A 20,299-nucleotide genomic window follows, 5' to 3' on the forward strand; every position below is an offset into this window, starting at 1 on the left:
TTAACATTTCAATATTTTTATGAAAATTTGTTAGTTTTACTTAAGATTATATCTGTTATAAATTATTACTGCTTTTCTTTTAAGTACTTTTCCTTTGTTAATTACTATGTTATTGTAGTTATGTGATATAAATGCAGTTTGAAAAATAAATGTTAGTTCTTATAAAATTGAACGTCTATGTAAAAAATATTAAAGTATCTCCTAAACAATAAAAAATTTTTAAGTGTAGAATATATATACAAATAATTATTTCTACAATAATTATGTAGATAAAAGTACATTCAACACATACAAGAAATATTGCAAAACACATGCAACAGACACGTAGTAACTATGCACCAGGCCATTGCTGGTGCTATATTATGCGTACATAAAATGCTTATAATAATATCTGTCGATATTGCACAATCTTTTATACAATTAAAATTATAATCTGTCTTTAAAATTTATTATAAAATATAAACCATGTATTAATATCTAAAAGACATTGTATCAACTGTTCCTAGCTAGCTCTTTAATTTTATTATGGTATTAAAAAAAGAGACATTTTGCAATCACAAGGATAAATGATGCAATAAATATACTGCGTGTTCTACATAACAAAAATAATTTTTTCAAACTAAGTATTTAATAATATAGGCCATATATCATGTATAAATTACTTAAACATAAGTAAATCAAATATTTAATAGAAAATAAAATAATCGTTTCAAACGTAAAGTTTGTAACTTTAAATAGATTATATGTATGAGATTCAATTAATTAATTGATGTATAATTAAAATAATCTCTGCTTTGTAGAAAAATATAATATAAAAAATGAAAATTATTCTGAAACACATTATGTTCAGATCTTTCATATACTATTGGGCACAGACATAATTTTTATTAAAATTCCAAATATTAATTGGTACCCAAAAGAAACTCAGTCTTTGGAATATAACTAATTAAATAATCAGAGATTACAATTGTAAATATTTGATTTTATAATGCAAGATGAATTACTTTTGCAGAATTTGTTTTGTTATTTTATATAACATTGCTCCTATCGCTATAATTCACTATTACTGATAGTTAAAAACTTTGCTGTAATAAAAAATATTAATAACTCTTACTAATATTATCATTAATATGTTATTACTTTTTTTAAGACAAATTTAATTAACAATAAAAAATTAAAGCAATATTTTGTCTTTTCATGTTCGTAATGGAATGTGTTTTCTTCTTTGCAATAAAATGGAATGAAAAAAACTGATATTCTCCAATAAAACAGAACAGTAAATCCATATAAAATCTAGATTTCACATTTTTCTATTATATATCACTAGTTCAACAATCTCAACAAATTCTGTTCACTATTTTCTAATACAAAAGATATCACAATAGCAATTATGTTCATTAACTGTATGTAGAACATCTTTTGGAATATTTATGATAAATTTTCGACTACATATGAAATGTACTCACTTAATCACTACTTTTCCCTTTAAAGATGAACGAAAAAGCATGTTTGTATAATTTACAATTTCATGTAAAGTTGGAAGCATTAGGAAACAATGTTTTCACGTCGATGCGTATTATTTACTATTATGTATAAGTAAATGATTCGTAGTTTATTCTTTATGTCACGCCTTAAATACTCAAACTGAAGTTTTTAAAAACTTATAGACACTAAAACCTTTAAGTTATAAATTTGAATATTAGAGAAAAAATGTAATATAGTAAACTTGATTTCATTTAGCATCATTTTATATATGTTAATCTAAGTACTTTAAAAAAGCTTTTAAGATAATCTTAAGTAATCTCTCTTCTAACTTTCATTAATGGTAGAGAAATGCCAAAAAGATTAAATATTATATATTCTTACATATATATTATTTAAATCTATTTGTTTTAGGTTTAAGCAATATTTGCATAGTTATAAAACATGCTTCATTTTGAATTCTACGTTAAGCTGGAAGATATATTATGTACCTCCCATTTTAAGATATTTTAAAACTACTTTTAAAGTATTATGTACCGATAATTATGTCTATTAAAAGGATGAAAAAGCACGAAACAATTACTTATCTCATAATAAAAAAGATAATTGTAAGTGTCACGAGTATGTTACGTATGTAAGTACTAATTCCTGAAATATCTCTAAAAGTCTGTCACCTGTAATGGAGCTTGACAATGAATACCTCACAATAGTGAAACATGTTCAACTTCCTTATTAAAATTGTTCTAGAACTCTATATAAACATTGCTGTCATCTTCTATAATCATTTCTTTAGCGTCTTACTTACATATTGCAGTCTGATTGGAATGTCATTTAAATTTTTATCCTCTGTATAAAATTATGTTGGAAGATAAACCTTTCAATGACGATCTGTTCTTTACTATTATCAAATATTCCAACACTTGAAATGAAAATTAAAATTGTACTCCTTTTTATGAACTTGTTCAAGTCAGGCACGAATAAAACGTCGCAACGTGGCTCGAGCGCAACGAGCCCAGCCTTTATGTATTGATAAATTATTTGGTAATGTTTCGATGTTTATAGTAGGCGGAGAATTCTGTCATATTTGCTGATTGCTGTACGCCAGCCATCGTGCGTCATCGCTTTCGTGAGTTAAATAACGATATCCCACTTTTGCCTCTAACTCTCGCAGATCACACCATGTTTGATAATCCTAGAGGATAAAATAATATTTAACTATGATCAATGTTAATATTAAAAAATTCATTAAGATTTTGTAACAGCTTACTTGTAACCACACGTGTTGCAAACTTTTATCTACAGTAAAACGTTTCCTTTGTTTCACTTGCAACAAATTGTTAATTAAGTCGATTGCTAAAAATAGACAATAATTATTATCAAACAAATATAGAGACATACCACTCATAATCAATGAATTGCATACCATCGGAGGAGATTTCTTGCCAAGGTGTAGGTGGATACATGAAAGCAGCATTTTGTATTTGTTCATTAATATCTTCTTCCTCGTTGAATGGGAAAGTACCACTTAGAGATACATAAATAATAACGCCAACGCTCCACATATCCAAGGAGCGATTGTAACCTTTGTTTCTTAATACTTCTGGTGCTAAGTAGGCTGGAGTACCAACAACGCTTCTTCTGAAACTTTTCTCGCCTATAATCCTTGCGAAACCGAAATCGCACAATTTTACTTGAGTGAATTCGCTGTCGCTACTCAGCAACACATTCTCAGGTTTCAAATCACAATGTACTATATTTTTACTGTGCAAATGCTTCAGTGCTACTAATATCTGAGTGATTAAGAATTTAGTTACTCTTTCACTCAGGCGACCGCGTTCCGAGCTCAATATCATCTCCAACATATCGCCCTTCAATTTTTCCATAACTACAAATATTCGTTCGGGAGTCTCGAACATCCTTTCTAGATTAACAACTCCACTGTGTGAGAGATTCTGCAGGATAGCAACTTCATTTTTCAGTTGTGCTTCTTGCTTTGTAGGAAAACGTAATTTATCGATAACTTTTATCGCAACTGCTCGGCCACTTTTACGATGAACACCACCGTATACTGTACCAAACTGACCAGAACCCAAAACTTCGTCGGGAAAGATCTCATACAACTGAGACATATCTGTAATATTTTCTTCGGGTTCTGTAGATTGTTCCTGGCCTGGAACAAGAATGAAATTAATAATATCTTTTATAATAACTTTGTATATGTAGAAAGAGGAATGCATACTACTCGATACTGTAGTAACAGGCATGAGTGCCTGTCTAATACTGGTTTCCCAAGATCTTGCTACATGAGCTCCAATACCACTTTCTGGGGGTGGAACTTGTCCACAATTTTCTCCATATGAAGGGTCTTCCCCAACATAATATTCAATATTGGCAGTCTTGAGTTCAAAACAATGCATTGTATCTAAAAAAAATAAAATAACATTTTGAACATTCCTGATACAGATAAGATAGATTTATTTGTCGAATTACGCACTTGAACGAGATGTTTTAGCACTTTCGATAGATAATACTTCAGTCAGCGGAATTTCTTTATAATATTTCGAACTACTTTCACTCTGGAATAGTGTTATAGCTTTCGTATCAAGTCGCCAATAATGTTTTTTTCTCTGTAAACAAGATTAATATATCTATTTTTAATTTGATTATTCTACTATGTACATATAATTCCGTATTTATGTATTAATTATATACCACTGGATCACGATTTGTAAAGTGGACCATCCAACCTTCCTTCAAAACTTTCGAACCGCGTCGTTTCGTGTGTTTTACGCTCTGCACTATACGCATTAAAGGAATATTATTGCTTGGCGTGGAACTACAACTGTTAACAATAACATCATGTGTAGTAGAAAATTAATTGAATAATAGATTCATACATGCAATAACCAAAACAGTGTAATTTACCTTGATGGTCGTGATTTTTGAAACTCATCATAACTAATATCATCATTGCTTGGAACTTGATCCTATAAAAATAATCTAAATAAATATTATTTATTATTACACACAATAGTTGTCTATTTAACAGTTTCCATTATAAAAAATTTTTACAGTGTAATCCTCAGATGTTTTCGTTTCGTCTGCAGCAAAAGATGAATGTTGAGGAGGTGACGGAGATTCGGCATCGCTATCGCCATCGCCTTCTTCATTTCTACCATCGCATTTTCCTTCTGGTTCGCTACCGACACCACTATCAGGATACTCGTTACCTATATTATGATTTTTATTAAAACGAAATTCATTAATTAAATCTACATAAATGAAGAAGATAATTAAACCTGTATTGTCTCGTGGATTTTCTCCAGTACAGTCTTTAGGTATTTTTTCAATACACTTCTTGTGCGCATTGTACTGACAATCTTTGCATTGTAGGCCCTGTTTGAATAAACCCCTCAGCAACTTTTTACAGAAACCACAAACAGTTGGCCTAGTATAGGTATGCACTACAAATGTATGTGGAATTTTTATACGTGCTGCAAGTTCTCGTTCAACCCATACTGGTCTTCCTCCCAATGAAGGAGAGCGAGATTGTTTCGGAGCCATTATACTTGGTATTGTCTATACACAAAAAATTATTACATTAATACAAGGAAATAAGCGTACTGAAAGCTGTATGTTATAGAAAATTTTACCAAAGTACTATTAGTTTGGCTCACGTTCGGCGTATTATTTGTACTATGATTATCATCACTGATACTAGTCAAACTACTGGTAGATCCTTGACTTGGGGATCTAGGTACATTCAACATTGCCGAACTACGTCTTCTTTGACTGGCATCATGTGAGCAATTGTTAGGTATTTTAATAACACATCTTTTATGATAATTCATTCCACAACCTGTAAAATAAAATATAACAATTGCATGAAACTATTTAATAAACTAATGTAGAAATAGTATTGTGTTATATGTTATCATCACCTTCGCATTTTAGGCCCTGTCGAACAAGACCAAATAACATTTCACCGCAAAAATCGCAGAATGTTGGAACTTTATAGGAATGGACAGTTAAAGCATGAGGGCGAATGGGAACTTCTTCATTTGGCACTTGTGCTACAACAGATTTAAAAAAGCAATCTTACTATTTGTCATAATATTCAAATCATATTAAATAAGTGCAAAATTTACCAGTTAAAACAATTTCCACCAAAGTTTCATCAACAACCTCTGTTGCATTTGTAATAAGTTGTAGAATATTCGTGGAATTATAGTCATGCTTAAATAAAAGCAGTCGTTCAAATAAGTGATTCAAACCATGCTCTGGATACTTGGTATTTATAAAGTCACAGGCAAATTCTTTAAGAGCCTTAAGTGTTAATATGCTGCTGTCAACTGTGACTGTATCACGAGTCAAACCAAATTGAAATAAAAACGTTACTTCTGGTCCCTCCATCTTGTCTATGCTACCTGCAATTTAGAAATACATTATTAAAACAAAATATCATTATAACAAAACTATACTCAATATGTTAATTACAATTTCATTTCTTTTAACTGAGTAATATTCGTGTCACAGAACCAGTTAAATCATTCAATTTATTTTTTCAACTTTTTGTTCCTAGTGGCTGGTGGCAATATATTTATTATTTCACATGTAATTATTATAAATAAACTCTACATATATTATATACAATTTTATTAAACATGATGAGTCGGTACATCGTACCGACGCCGTCCCTGAGGGATTCAACGTATTTCTTTCCTGGTTGACGTCATTTACTCGTATCAAACATGTGAAACGCATTGGATCAAAAGAGGCTAGAAAATATTACCGAACAAACGATAAATATACCGGTTAAACCGTTATCAGATTGACAAACGCTTCCCATATTTAAAACATATTCGGCCCATATGAATTTCCAGCGCGCATGAGAACAAAACCGATGCTGTCGTTTCCCATCACAACGGTACAGAGCGTGTCTGTTTATTTAAATAATTATATTTACGTACACTCGGATTAATCGATGATAGACGTCGCCTCGAAGTAGCCTTCCTTCCGATCAAATTAACATCGACAGAACATAATTAGCGTGATAACAAATCCTACAAGTGTCACCGAACAGCGTCAAATCCATGCCTGACATACATTCGTTGATGACATTTTACAGTTATCTCCAGGTGACCGACCCACCTTCACGTATACTCCTATGTCTGTTATATATATTCCCTTCTATGTAACAGCGGCGTACTTGCGCGTAGGTGGCAGATTAAATTATTAACGTGTCAATAGACCGTCATTTTTTAACAGACTGTTCGATACTCGTAAACCATTAACGAGAAAACGATCGCGGAACCTGCGAAGATTTGAACGAATGGTCCACACTTCTGTACACGCACATCCGCATACCTATACACACAGCACGTGAAACTAGTGATGTATAGGTGTACCGAGTATTAACATCGCGTTCTGTGCGGCTAGAAGACCTGATTTTCTCTCTCTTGCAGGATACAACGAGCGTCTAGACAAATATGTATCCTCCAACGCACCTGGCGCGTTTTTCGCACAGACTCTTATCTTGCCTGACGCGCCTGGCGCGTTAGCCGCAAAAATGAATGGGAAAAAGGGGGATCGACGTTACGATGGGATTAATCCAATCAAAAGCAAAGGAAGATAACTGTACAGGGAAAGGTGACGAAGAAGCGGGAAGAATAAACGTCTAGCACTTGATTGAATTATGATTAGACAAATCTTTGGATTTTTGTCCTTTGAAAATAACAACTAGCGAAATTCTATATAGGGTATTCTATAGTCTATCGTTCAAACTTTGTTACTTTTGTCGGTGTGTTCTACAGATAAAAATAAGATTAAAATGTGATGCAATGGAATGGGATGAAAATGATGTGTTTGAATTAATTAATAAAGTATGAAAAAGTAAAGAAATATTTTAGTTTTTCTTAAGTTTCTCGTTTTATCTTCGTTTACGAAATTGAGATCCTTACTTCTGAGACACTCTGTATGTAACTCGCGAATACTAATACAAATACAACTGTCTATAAGTGGACAGCTTTGTGCACGTGGAAGAGAAAGTCTAACCTACGCAAGCTTATTTATGAATGCAATTTTTTAGCCGAAAGTTAACATATAAAAATGGTATATAAGCTTACTGTCAATTCTACGAATCCTCCGACAGGTAAGCTACATTGCTCCATTTATGATTACGAAGATTGCGGCTATTTGAAGTGGTTCGGAATGGAGCTCATGAAACAGATGCTCAAAACATTTTGCCGATTACAGTAATTAGTAGTAATTACAATATGTTTTTTAACAGTTTCTTTTCCATTATATTCTCTATTTTTTAACGTATTTATATATTGACACGAACTACATGTTTCTGATGTAAACTTCTTCAAGTTTCATGTAATTTTGCATAATATACAATAGTAGAAACATTTTTAAAGAAAGTAATGTGTTAATACCTGTGTTTTTTATTTATACAGATGCCCTCATTGTAGCAGAAATAATCAACACCCAAAACAAAGAAAAGGTAGAGATCATATGGTGTAATGATTGGAAAGGTAATGGGAATGTTCGATTAACAGACAGCCAAAACAAAGTGTTGGGAGAGAGGAGTAATGATGTTTCTCGATATTTTGCTAGAACTATTCACACAGACCTCTATGGTAAATATATATGTAAACATAAATATTCTTTATATTATTTATTACAGATACTTAACTGTATATTTTATTTAGGTGGTGTCAATCCACGTGAAAAAACTGAGGTTGATCACTGGTTGTCCTTCACTATTGGGCCATTAGGATCCTTGTCATTACAAGAGAGTGCATTGAGTTACTTGGATCTTGCACTGATGTCAACCACTTGGTTGGTCCATAAACAATTAACGTTAGCTGATATTCATGTATTTTGTACTCTTTTAGACAAGGAGTTTTTAACAAAGTTTGAGAAAAAGTTTGAGAATATACATAGATGGTATAAACAAATGCTTTCACTGCCTGCTGTTACAGAGGTTTTATCCTCGATTAAGAAGAATGCTACTATGCCTGTTTGCAAGAATGTCCAATCTGAGAAAACTGTCAGCAAAGCAAATGGGCAAAGAAAGCAGGAAGGCAAATTTATCGATTTGCCTGGTGCAGAAATGGGTAAAGTAAGTATCTCTAAAAGTTTAGGTTTTAAGAAGTTTTGTGAAATAGTTTTATGGTCTTATTTATTCTTGTAATAGGTTGTAGTACGTTTTCCACCAGAAGCAAGTGGGTATCTACATATTGGTCATGCTAAGGCAGCTTTATTAAATCAGTATTACGCAGAAACGTTTCAAGGACAACTTATTATGAGGTTTGACGACACTAATCCTGCAAAAGAGAATGTAGAGTTTGAGAAAGCTATCCTAGAAGATTTAGAGTTATTACAGATTAAACCAGACCGATTTACACACTCTTCTGACTACTTTGACTTAATGCTGGAATACTGTACTAAATTAATAAAAGAGGGAAAAGCGTATGTAGACGATACTCCTGCGAATATAATGAAAGAACAACGGGAACAAAAATTAATGTCATCAAATAGGAATAACTGTAAGCATTAGACTTTTAAAGAATCGACGAATTAAGTATTACCTTAAAAATACATAATTGTATTTTGTAACGTGTAAATATAATGTAACATTTTTTATTTATTGCTTCAGCTGTTGAGAAAAATCTCGAATTGTGGAACGAAATGCAGCGGGGTACTTCCAAGGGGCAGGAATGCTGCGTTAGAGCAAAAATTGATTATCAATCAGTGAATGGATGTTTGCGAGATCCAACAATTTATCGGTGCAAACTGGAGCCCCATCCTCGAACTGGAACGAAATACAAGTATCTATTATGTATTGAACAAGTGGACAAAGTTATATAGAAGCTTTATTACATCTTCGTATTTGATACCAAACGTATTTATTTTTAACTAGGGTATATCCAACATATGATTTTGCTTGCCCCATTGTTGACGCTGTAGAAAATATTACGCATACTTTACGTACAACGGAATATCATGACCGAGATGATCAGTTTTATTGGATAATTGATGCCCTAGGATTGAGGCGCCCTTACATATGGGAATATTCACGTTTGAACATGACTAATACAGTGTTGTCCAAGAGAAAATTAACTTGGTTTGTTGATAAAGGTCTAGTTGATGGTTGGGACGATCCACGTTTCCCAACAGTAAGAGGTATTTTAAGGAGAGGAATGACAGTTGAAGGATTGAAGCAATTTATAATTGCTCAAGGCAGTTCAAGATCTGTTGTCTTTATGGAATGGGATAAAATATGGTCGTTCAACAAAAAAGTCATTGATCCAGTCGCTACTAGGTATGTTGCAGTAAAAAAGATTCAAAGGAAAATACATAGATTATTGGTTTAATATGATTGTTTTTAGGTACACGGCCTTGGATTATGACAAACTCATCCCAGTGAATATAATTGATGCAAAAAAGGAATGGCTAACTGTTCAAAATCATCCAAAAGATCCGTCAAAGGGTACCAAACAAGTACTAACAAATTCGCTATTGTATATAGAAAGAGATGATGCAAATGTGTTAGTTGAAGGCCAAAACACAACCTTCATCAATTGGGGGAACATACTAATACAAAAAATTGAAAAGGAAAGTGGCGTAGTTAAAAAAGTAACAGGAAAATTGAATTTAGAGAATAAAGATTATAAAAATACATTGAAAATTACATGGCTGGCGATACCTTCTGAAACTGACAATGATGTAGGTGAAGCTAATTTAGTTCCATGTTATGCTGTTTACTTTGATCATATCATCAGTAAACCAGTTCTGGGAAAGGATGACGATTACAAGGATTTCATTGCAAAAGACACGAGAGTAAGTTCTCATTTGGTAAGATGAATACAGGATATCATTATTGTGAATTAATGAACATTTCAGACGGAGGTACGAATGCTTGGGGAAGCAGAGTTGAAACGCGTAAAGAAAGGAGAAATAATTCAATTACAGAGAAAAGGATTCTTCCGTTGCGATGTGCCATATGCGCTTCCTAGTGTATTTTCTTCTAAAGAGCGACCTTTAATTCTATTCCATATACCTGATGGACATACTACAACGAAAGCTACATCCACTGCAACCACTGCACAACCAACTTGTGTTAAACAATCTGCTCAGAAAAATGTATGTCCAATAATATCAAAAATACCAATGTCCAAATATTTGTTTAACCATTGCTATTTTCAGGATACAGTACAAGACGCAAATGTAATCAACGAGAAAATTATTGCACAAGGTGATAAAGTACGCGATCTAAAATCCAAGAAGGCAGATAAAGCTACGATTGACGCAGAAGTGAAGACTCTTTTAAGCTTGAAAGCAGAATATAAAAAGTCTATAGGAGTAGAATGGAAACCAGGGTTAGTCTTGGAGAAGTCCTCACAAGTAGTATCTAATGATTCTGATAAAAATAAATTACTTGAAGATATTGCTAATCAAGAAAGCAAAATCAAAGAGTTACAGTTAAAGATAAATCAGGAAATGCAACGTCTGGCAAATTTAAAAACTGAGTACAAAAGTAAAACGGGTAATGATTGGTTAGCTACAGAAAATCAAAATGTAATACAGAATAAGTCATTGGCTGTCGATGAATTGCATAATGAAATTCAAAAACAAGGTGATAAAGTAAGGCAACTGAAAGGTTCAAAAGCAGAGAAAGGTGTAATTGATGGAGAAGTAAAGAAACTTTTATCCTTAAAAGCAGATTACAAATCTGCAACTGGACAGGAATGGAAACCATCTAGTTCTACTCCTGCATCAAAAGTAGTTAATAATACAACAGTTGATGCAGCAAATAAAACAACAGTTAACTGTGAAGAAATATCTAAGGCTATACAAAACCAAGGAGACAAAGTGAGGCAATTGAAAAGCTCAAAAGCAGAAAAAAGTGCAATTGATGAAGAAGTAAAGAAACTTCTATCATTAAAATCAGATTACAAAGCTGCAACTGGACAGGAATGGAAACCATCTAGTTCTACACCTGCGGCAAAGGTGGTCGATAATACAGTAGCTGATGCAGCAAATAAGACAACAGTTAATTGTGAAGAAATATCTAAGGCTATACAAAACCAAGGAGACAAAGTGAGGCAATTGAAAAGCTCAAAAGCAGAAAAAAGTGCAATTGATGAAGAAGTAAAGAAACTTCTATCATTAAAATCAGATTACAAAGCTGCAACTGGACAGGAATGGAAACCATCTAGTTCTACACCTGCGGCAAAGGTGGTCGATAATACAGTAGCTGATGCAGCAAATAAGACAACAGTTAATTGTGAAGAAATATCTAAGGCTATACAAAACCAAGGAGACAAAGTGAGGCAATTGAAAAGCTCAAAAGCAGAAAAAAGTGTAATTGATGAAGAAGTAAAGAAACTTCTATCTTTAAAATCAGATTACAAAGCTGCAACTGGAAAAGACTGGAAACCATCTCCTACTCCAGCAACTACTACAACAAATACAGAAAACGCTAATGCTGATCAACTGTTAAAAAACATACAGCAACAAGGAGATAAAGTAAGACAGTTGAAAGATTCTAAAGCTGATAAAAGCATCATCGATCAAGAAGTAAAAGTTTTGTTAGACTTAAAAAGTAACTACAAGACATTAACTGGTCAAGAATGGAAGCCAACGAAAACTGATGCAACATCTAAAAAGAAGAAAAAAGAAGACGCTCCCAAGGCTGAAAAGCAAACTTCAAATAAAGAAGTAGTTAAAAGCGAAGGTCCAAAGAATGTGGATATCAGTAAGACTGGAACTAGATTGGGAATGGAGGCGAAGAAAGAGGAAAATTTCTTTGAGTGGTATTCTCAAATTATCACCAAGAGTGGTATGATTGAGTATTACGACGTATCAGGTTGTTATATTCTCCGCCCATGGAGTTTCGCTATTTGGAAGATAGTGAAGGAATATATTGATAAAGAAATAACGCAAATGGGCGTTCAGGAATGTTATTTTCCGATTTTCGTTACGCGAACAGTGTTAGAGAAGGAAAAAGCCCACATATCAGATTTTGCGCCCGAAGTAGCATGGGTTACAAAATGTGGAGACTCTGATTTGGCAGAACCGATTGCTATACGACCCACATCAGAAACTGTAATGTATCCTGCCTATTCCAAGTGGTTAAAATCCGATACAGAACTTCCTCTAAAGCTTAATCAGTGGAACAATGTAGTGGTAAATATAAATTACAGTATCGTTATATTAAAAATTTTCATCTCGCGTTTAAAAAATCATAATATAATGAAATTCCTTTATTTTGTCGTAGAGGTGGGAATTTAAAGATCCCAAACCCTTCTTGCGTACAAGAGAATTTTTGTGGCAAGAAGGGCACACCGCTTTTGCTACCAAAGCTGAAGCAGACGAAGAAGTACTGGCAATTTTAGACATGTATGCTAGAGTGTACGAAGATTTATTAGCAGTTCCTGTTGTTAAGGGTCGTAAAACTGAGAAAGAAAAATTCGCTGGCAGTAATTACACTACTACGATTGAAGCTTTTATTTCAACAAGCGGTCGAGCGATACAAGGAGCAACAAGTCATCACCTTGGGCAAAATTTCTCTAAAATGTTTAATATCCAAGTAGAAGGTGCCGTAGAAGGGGATGAGAAGACGTTCGTCTATCAGAACTCATGGGGTTTAACGACTCGAACGATTGGTGTTATGATAATGGTACATATTCTTTACTTGAACCTGAAAGTATTTATATGAACAAAGAATTTTTTCTATAGGTTCACGGAGACGATAAAGGTTTAGTACTTCCACCAAATGTAGCTTGCATTCAGGCAATTATAGTACCTTGTGGTATCACAGCGAGTACAACAGCTGAGCAAAGAGATGTTCTCTCTGCCGAATGTGACAAACTATTGAATGAATTGTCAAAAGAGAAAGCGCTTAGAGTAAAAGCTGATTATCGCAGTAATCGTACTCCTGGCTGGAAGTTTAATCATTGGGAATTAAAAGGTGTACCTGTACGAATCGAGTTAGGCCCAAAGGACTTGGAAAAGAATCAAGTTACGTTTGTGCGTAGAGATACTTCCCAGAGGATAACTGCGAACAGAAATGAAGTAGTTTCTGCATTACAAACGTTATTGGTTGATATACAATCAAACATGCTTGCTAAGTAAGTAACATTTTGAATAATAGATTGTCAATGTTTCTCAACTCGTTGTCACAAATTCTTCAATATTCTCTTTAACAGAGCAAGGCAAAATTTAAATGAACACATCAAACAAGTAGAGAACTGGGACGAGTTTTGTTCTGAGCTTAATAAAAAGAACATACTTTTATCACCATTTTGTGGAGAACCGTCATGTGAAGATAACATTAAAGCCGATAGTGCACGGTATTTCTTACACGAAGTTTTTATATTAGTAGTAATTTAACTAACGTTTTTATTCCATATATATTTTTATGCTCACAGAGAGGACACAGGAGAGGAACCTGGAACACTCTCAATGGGTGCAAAAAGTCTTTGCATACCCTTCAAGCAACCAGCCTCATCAATACCTATTGATAAGCTAAAGTGCATCTATCCTAATTGTCAGAACAAGCCTAAATTTTATACACTCTTTGGTCGTAGCTATTGATGTCTTGATCACTTTAGAAAACGTCTTTAATATATAATTAGAAGTCTTACTATGTTTGTATAAATACTACTTATCTATTAAACTGAAATACTATGCATGACTGATGTATTTTACAATGCATATTTAAATATAAAATTAAATCATTTTATATTCATCTTGATGAAGTTTACTTCTCAAATCCCTTTATTTATTTCTTTTACTTTTATCTTGAATAAATATAAAATATCTTAAAATTTTCTAATTTTGTACACTTATAATCAAAAATTTATTTTGTGAATACGTACAATCTTCTCTGTTTACAAGTTGATAAAAGTAAAATATCTAAGTATTGTATTTTTTAAAACAATAATATAATAAATTCTTAATGTTATGCACATGTGCAGTTCTACATATTGTGTTCTATTATTAATATGTGTATCTAGTTTTGTGAATGTAATTCTTTTTATTAATTCCCATAAAATAATACTTTCATAAGCATTAAAATACTCTTTTCTTATATACATATGTATATTTATGTAGTGTTATCTATTGCAAATACTTTGTTTTTCAAAATGACCACTAGTATGTTTTAAATCATACACTTGATTATGAGATAAAGAATTATTTATATACCTATCCTGTACTAAATTGTCTGTAACCATTAACTCTTTGATATTTTCAGTATTTTTGTTCATACGATTTCTTAACTCTATCATTTTATCTTTAGATAAGGACAACGTAAAATTTCCAAAACCTTTCGATTTATCTGTCGCGGAATTTACAAGTCTATTTGATAAATTATTTTTTTCTGTATTAAAATATCGTTCATCATCCTCTTTTTTGACTTTTAAAAATAAATTTGGATTATCATCGATGAAGTTTTCTAGTTTCTTCAAGTCTATGCTTACCTTACAGTCCGTTTCGCTCGTGCTATCATTCTCTGTTTTACAATACATATGATCCTCAGAATACGAATGTTGTTGACACAATTTAGTCAAGTCAAGAGAATCGTCATTCGTAATTAGTTTTACATTATATTTTTCAATCATGTTACTCGTTGTATGAGCAGAATTTAAATTTGGAATATCCTGTACTGCATCATTATTACTTTCAAGGTGTCCACTGTTAGAATTCATGGCAGCCCGTGGCATTGTACTAGCTGTTGTTTCTGAATTGAAAATGTTCTCAGCATTGACTCGATTAACACTTTCTCCACTGCACAATCTATCGTCAATTACATTGGGTATGTTATACATAGATTGTGTTGAATTTCCAACTTCATGTTGATTAGTGCTGTTTGTAGAAACGGTTAAATTGTTCATGATTAAAGCTGTATTCGTAGGTAAACTGTCTGCTACATTTTTATAGGAAATCGTTGTTACTGGATCTAAATTCTCCTTTGCATCGTCGCGAAAATTATCAGATTGATTAACAACGTGTAAACTATATCTCTCCTTGTCTTTGTGGGACATGGCTGAAGTACTGTGTATAATATTTTCAGACTTAAAACTCGAGGCACTCTCGTTTTGTGCTTTGAAAAACTTCTGCTGTACCGTATCACGTGTAGATGTATCGAACCTAGTATCCTTCATGGCAACTGTGTTCTCCATATTAATATTTACAAGGAACTTATCATACAAAATCATCTGCATAAGATAAGAATTAATCCTATAACTTTTTTTATAAGATACTTCAATTTGTATCAGTGATGATAGTAAAAGGAAGTATATTTACCTGTAAATTGTTTGAATTACATATGCGAAATTTAAGGTCGTGTAGGCGTACATATTTTGATATCAATCGAGAGTGATGACTTTCAGTTCCGCTTTTTCTTTGATGGAGAACGCTGCTGGACACGTTATTCGTTGTTCCAAAGGTTGAATTTGTTGCCCTACAAGTTAATATGTTAGTAATTCATTCAATTGAAATAGACTTTGACGATATAAGATGTAATTATCGTAAGCACTATTTATGATACTTACATCCTGATTTCTCTCCGTTTGTCCAGTTTCTGTGATCTATTAGGTGTGGAATGGGAGTAGTTACAATGTTCTTCGGTACCAATTTTGCTTCTGTTTCCTGATTGAGCAGCAGGACTTGTGCCTGCATCCCCGTCACACTGTTAGAATTACAAATTATAGATTGAAAGGAAGGTATAGGGAAATTTACACAGCAATATACAATCCCCATACCCTACTTTTTCGTTAGAATGAATCTTTAAATTGCAATACATAACATTTACCCTTTGAATTAAATGCATTCAAGACTATTAAAAAACTTAATAATATTACTGGTTGAAAATAAAAAAATATATTTGTTATATCAAAATTATGTAACTTAAGTAACTAATGCATATGTTTTAATAAAATATTTGTTGCATTATATATTGCACAGGGTACAAAAAGAATATATCATTTTAACTTTCAATTTAAAAAAATAAATACATAAATAAAATTGAAAATATTTCTTTAATAAAGGCAAAATTAAAAAGATACATTCTAGTACTTACATTTGTTGTGTACGGCTCTGTATTTATGTTTTTTAATATTTCATTCCGCTCATTTGTCCCATATGTGATGTTATTGTCATCTTTTTGTTTGAATTTCATGTTATAAGACGAAGGAATTATAGACACTGTATCATTATTTGAATTAAATGAACTTGCATGATTGTTATTATGAGCTTGCACGTCATTTTTATTCAGTATCAAAGTAGTAGTACTATTCACAGGTGTAACATAATCCATAGTATTGTTAGGATCTATAGAACTAAATAACGATTGTTGTCCTTCTTCGTGTACATTAATGTTTCTTTTCATTTTTTTAAGTGTATCAACGGGTGATGTTATTAAAGTCAGCGTAGCAATATCGCTTTTTCTTTTTAAACTCGAATCCAAAGTAACACTTTGAGCAAATAAAGGCTGAGACGGCGAACTATTATTTAGTGCATCATTACTACTTTCTGATGCCAAATATTTAATATCAGTCACTTCCTGTACCTCCTTACAGGATGGTGCATTTTCAAACTCTTCAGGCGCTAAAGATACTACATTCGTTATCTTAATATTTGAAAGAAAATCACTGCAAGCGTAATTAGCTTCTTCTTGTCTTAAATCTACTTCTTCTAAAATATTCGATTTTTCTGCATCTTGTGAACTAAGTTCCTCTAAAAAATTATTTTCAGTAATATTTGAATTACTCGTCAAAGAGTTATCATTAACATTTTCCCTAAAATTATCTGTATCCCATAATTTTCTCGTTTTAAATGGACTAGAATTGTTTTTTTTGTCTTTGTTCGTATTTTCTGATTGAGAAACATCATTAGTTTCAGCTTTATTGGCACTAGCAATAATAATTGTACTATTCAATGAACTCTTAGTAGAGACCTACAAAATATATTCATGTATAAGTACATAATATTATTATCATAGGGATCTAATGAACTTTTATTTTTACCTCTATAATATCATCATCGCTATTAAATGTAATATCAGTACTAACTGAGGCAGTTGGCGACGATTTGGAATGCTTCGGCAGCGGATTAGTATATTCTTCGTAATTATGTGATACTCTATTCGTTATTGATGACGAGCCTAATGTAGACACTGAAGTATCTTCCTTACTCGTAGATTCTTCTATGTGCGACAACTCCGAGGTTGCATACCTATTATGAGTAGTTCGTAGCATACTATTTAATTGCCAGCTAATCAACATGATACACTTAAATTACAATATTTTTTAACTTATGGATACTAACTTTTGCGTTTCTTTGACTGATCTAAGTTGCTTTAATTTGTACGTTCGTGGACCAGGACGTAATTTAATACTAGATATATCTGGTGTAGTACTAAGAGGTGATGTTACTGATGTAAATGGTACAGGTGAATCTTTACCAACAGAAATATCACTGTCGCTATCTTCTGAGTCAGAACCATTCCTAATTAAAAACAATTACACATACATAAAAAATATTGTCTAACTTAGAAGTACTTAAAAGTGATAAACAAATAACAAGAATAAATATTTACTGTAATGTAGTTATATTTGAACTGGTACAATCTTTGGATTTATCTGTAAAGAAGGAAAATTGTATAAGAATATTCCTTTATTGACAATTTTGTGTTATAGAAAAAACATTCACAAGTAACTTACGTAGTATGGTAGTACATTCTGAACATTCCCAAGTAGGATTGGCCCATTTAAGGTGTCCACAAGCCATGTGAATTCCTTGTGAACCACAAGTTCGACAAAGTGTTAATTCCCATTTTCTATTAAAATATATTTGCAGAATAAAAAAATGAAAATTAAAAACCATTATCTAAAGACCAAACTACAGTTTCACTTACGCATTTAAGCTTGTGTATTTTCTACCCTTAGGACAAAGACATATTGGAGCATCACATTGATCATGCCTGTATAAAAGCTCTTCAAATGCATTTGGCACAAGTTCCCAAGAGGCATCTCTGAAAAAAATATCTATTATTCATTGCTCTAACTTCAATGCTTAAAATAAAAAATATGTAATTAATTTTTTACTTACTGACAAGGTATAAAAATACCAAATTGTAACATTGCTTGTTGAAATGATTTCTTGTCATTGCACAAAGGGCATTTAAAGAAATATCCAGCACTCACAGCAAGTTGCTAAAGTACAAATTTTGTTCATAAATAAATGTTTCTATGTGCTTAAAAAATGAAGTAATTATTGAAAAGTTACTGTATCTTACTTGTACACATTTTCTATGAAACCAAGCATTTTTTTTACAACATGGAGCCCATATTGTACTAACTGCATCGCAAGGATTTACACTATCATAACATATATAACATACTGTTTCACTGTCTTGTGCCAGTTCATTTTTGACTTCAATATCTATTTTTTGCTTTGGTCTATGTTTTACACAAAATGATCTAAACAATTATAACATAATAATATATACTTTTTCTTAAGAGAACAAACTATACACAAAAGATGGCCAAAGATCATACCTAAATTCACCAAAAAACTGGTTTAAGGTTCCAGCCCTTAGCCCACAGGGATAATGAAATATTTGTTTACACCTGACATTACAACACCCCAAAGTGGCACCAGCTTTCTTACAATAAGAACATACCTTAAAAAAAAAAGAATTTCAATTACATAATTAGTTAATGATTCAATAATTCATCAAAATTGTATCTTTATATAACTGTTTACCAATCTTTTGCCTCTACGAAGTTCTTTCTGTATATCTGATTCTAAAAACCCTAAAATGCCTTGATTATCCTGACCCTTTTGTTCCATATTCGAGGATAACAGCTAAAAAGTATTACATACACGAATAAAACATTTATCTACACAGTATCACATTAGTCTCAGTTCAACACATAGAAAACACTTATAATAAGTAATACCAAACAATAATAATGTGTAACAATGTTTCCATGTCTATAAAATTTTCCAAACTCCACTTCATTGTCTTCTGATGAGCCGCAAAAACAACAGACATTTTGGTCAGATGACTTGCTACGTCTTGACATTGTAACTACTCAGAAATCTAAAAAAGAATATGATGGAACATGTAAAAAGTCAGTGAAGCCGGTATAATACCATGATACGTACATATTTTATATTCCTCTAAACTTGTGGGTGGCACTAGATATGTATACTGGATATACACTTATCTAACTTAAAGTAAAAATGCAATGTTTTACGTGTGCATCAAAAGATTCTCGAACGGAATAGGTGTGATGATATTACAATTTGTAGAATGTCAACAAAATAAATGGTCATAATGCTAACTGAAGAATATAGCATTTAACATAACTCGAGAAATACTTGTCTACGGACAACGTGGACACTGAGCAACAAGAAGTGGAGGAAATTTCTAAAATTCAGCAAGGTATTCATTAATAACAGGCTCACTTTATCATTCAATAACGGAGTTATGTATATTCAAAATAACACTGCGCGGGAAAAGCGTGGACGCGAAGTGACATCGAACGGAATATTTAACAGCAGATCACGTATTTCGAGAGTGATATGGATTTTCCATTAATATGTTCCTTCACTCTGATTAACACAACTTTCCTCTATCGCGTGGTTAATTGAAATTTTGTAGAAAAAGCGTGAAAGGACACTACTCTTACAAGAAATCATAAACGATTGAATATAAACATAGATAGCATAAATGAACTAGAGCGAATGATGACGCTCATTATTTTTGTGAACTCGCCACTAGAGGGCCAAATTC

At 32.4% G+C, this 20,299-nt stretch overlaps 3 protein-coding genes across 4 annotated transcripts; 1 reads left to right on the forward strand and 2 right to left on the reverse strand.

Moving 5' to 3' along the window:
- Window positions 1-1,907: 1,907 nt before the first annotated feature.
- Window positions 1,908-7,087, reverse strand: Pkd (serine/threonine-protein kinase D3). Of its 2 annotated transcripts, XM_076378466.1 has the most exons (14): window positions 6,634-7,087; window positions 6,453-6,545; window positions 5,631-5,909; window positions 5,424-5,555; window positions 5,136-5,341; window positions 4,782-5,061; window positions 4,555-4,712; window positions 4,408-4,469; window positions 4,195-4,324; window positions 3,977-4,109; window positions 3,722-3,904; window positions 2,906-3,652; window positions 2,750-2,835; window positions 1,908-2,674 (listed from the first exon to the last, which is right to left on the reverse strand). In XM_076378466.1, exons 3-14 carry the CDS (start codon window positions 5,893-5,895, stop codon window positions 2,561-2,563), a joined length of 2,496 nt encoding a protein of 831 aa, XP_076234581.1. In that variant the 5' UTR covers window positions 5,896-5,909; window positions 6,453-6,545; window positions 6,634-7,087; the 3' UTR covers window positions 1,908-2,560. The 2 variants fall into 2 exon arrangements, with proteins under 2 accessions (XP_076234581.1, XP_076234590.1); XM_076378475.1 differs by lacking the exon at window positions 6,634-7,087 and having other exon boundaries at window positions 3,725-3,904; window positions 6,453-6,584.
- On the forward strand, window positions 7,087-14,230 carry Gluprors (Glutamyl-prolyl-tRNA synthetase). The gene is made up of 13 exons (XM_076378489.1): window positions 7,087-7,633; window positions 7,941-8,123; window positions 8,196-8,608; window positions 8,684-9,035; window positions 9,146-9,317; window positions 9,410-9,811; window positions 9,879-10,329; window positions 10,393-10,632; window positions 10,696-12,678; window positions 12,770-13,171; window positions 13,231-13,622; window positions 13,701-13,844; window positions 13,923-14,230. Exons 1-13 carry the CDS (start codon window positions 7,591-7,593, stop codon window positions 14,086-14,088), a joined length of 5,343 nt encoding a protein of 1,780 aa, XP_076234604.1. The 5' UTR covers window positions 7,087-7,590; the 3' UTR covers window positions 14,089-14,230.
- On the reverse strand, window positions 9,166-20,177 carry LOC143179295 (uncharacterized). The gene is given in 17 exon segments (XM_076378454.1): window positions 9,166-9,301; window positions 13,469-13,549; window positions 14,976-15,713; window positions 15,802-15,958; window positions 16,050-16,186; window positions 16,577-17,452; window positions 17,523-17,730; window positions 17,824-18,003; window positions 18,095-18,137; window positions 18,219-18,334; window positions 18,413-18,529; window positions 18,607-18,767; window positions 18,770-18,977; window positions 19,056-19,180; window positions 19,264-19,365; window positions 19,461-19,603; window positions 19,669-20,177. Coding segments are annotated over 15 exon segments (3,330 nt in total). The 5' UTR covers window positions 19,587-19,603; window positions 19,669-20,177; the 3' UTR covers window positions 9,166-9,301; window positions 13,469-13,513.
- Between the last annotated feature and the right edge of the window lie 122 nt (window positions 20,178-20,299).

This window comes from Calliopsis andreniformis, chromosome 1 (genome assembly GCF_051401765.1).
Source record: "Calliopsis andreniformis isolate RMS-2024a chromosome 1, iyCalAndr_principal, whole genome shotgun sequence".
Lineage (NCBI taxonomy): Eukaryota > Metazoa > Arthropoda > Insecta > Hymenoptera > Andrenidae > Calliopsis > Calliopsis andreniformis.

Coding starts and splice junctions, on each gene's coding strand:
- Pkd (XM_076378466.1), bottom strand. CDS start 5,895: ATGGAGGGACCAGAAGTAACGTTTTTATTTCAATTTGGTTTGACTCGT. Junction 5,556..5,630: donor GGTGGAAATTGTTTTAACTG/GTAAATTTTGCA, acceptor AATCTGTTGTAG/CACAAGTGCCAAATGAAGAA. Junction 5,062..5,135: donor GCCAAACTAATAGTACTTTG/GTAAAATTTTCT, acceptor TTTTGTGTATAG/ACAATACCAAGTATAATGGC.
- Gluprors (XM_076378489.1), top strand. CDS start 7,591: ATGGTATATAAGCTTACTGTCAATTCTACGAATCCTCCGACAG. Junction 7,634..7,940: donor TTCTACGAATCCTCCGACAG/GTAAGCTACATT, acceptor TTATTTATACAG/ATGCCCTCATTGTAGCAGAA. Junction 13,172..13,230: donor CGATTGGTGTTATGATAATG/GTACATATTCTT, acceptor TTTTTTCTATAG/GTTCACGGAGACGATAAAGG.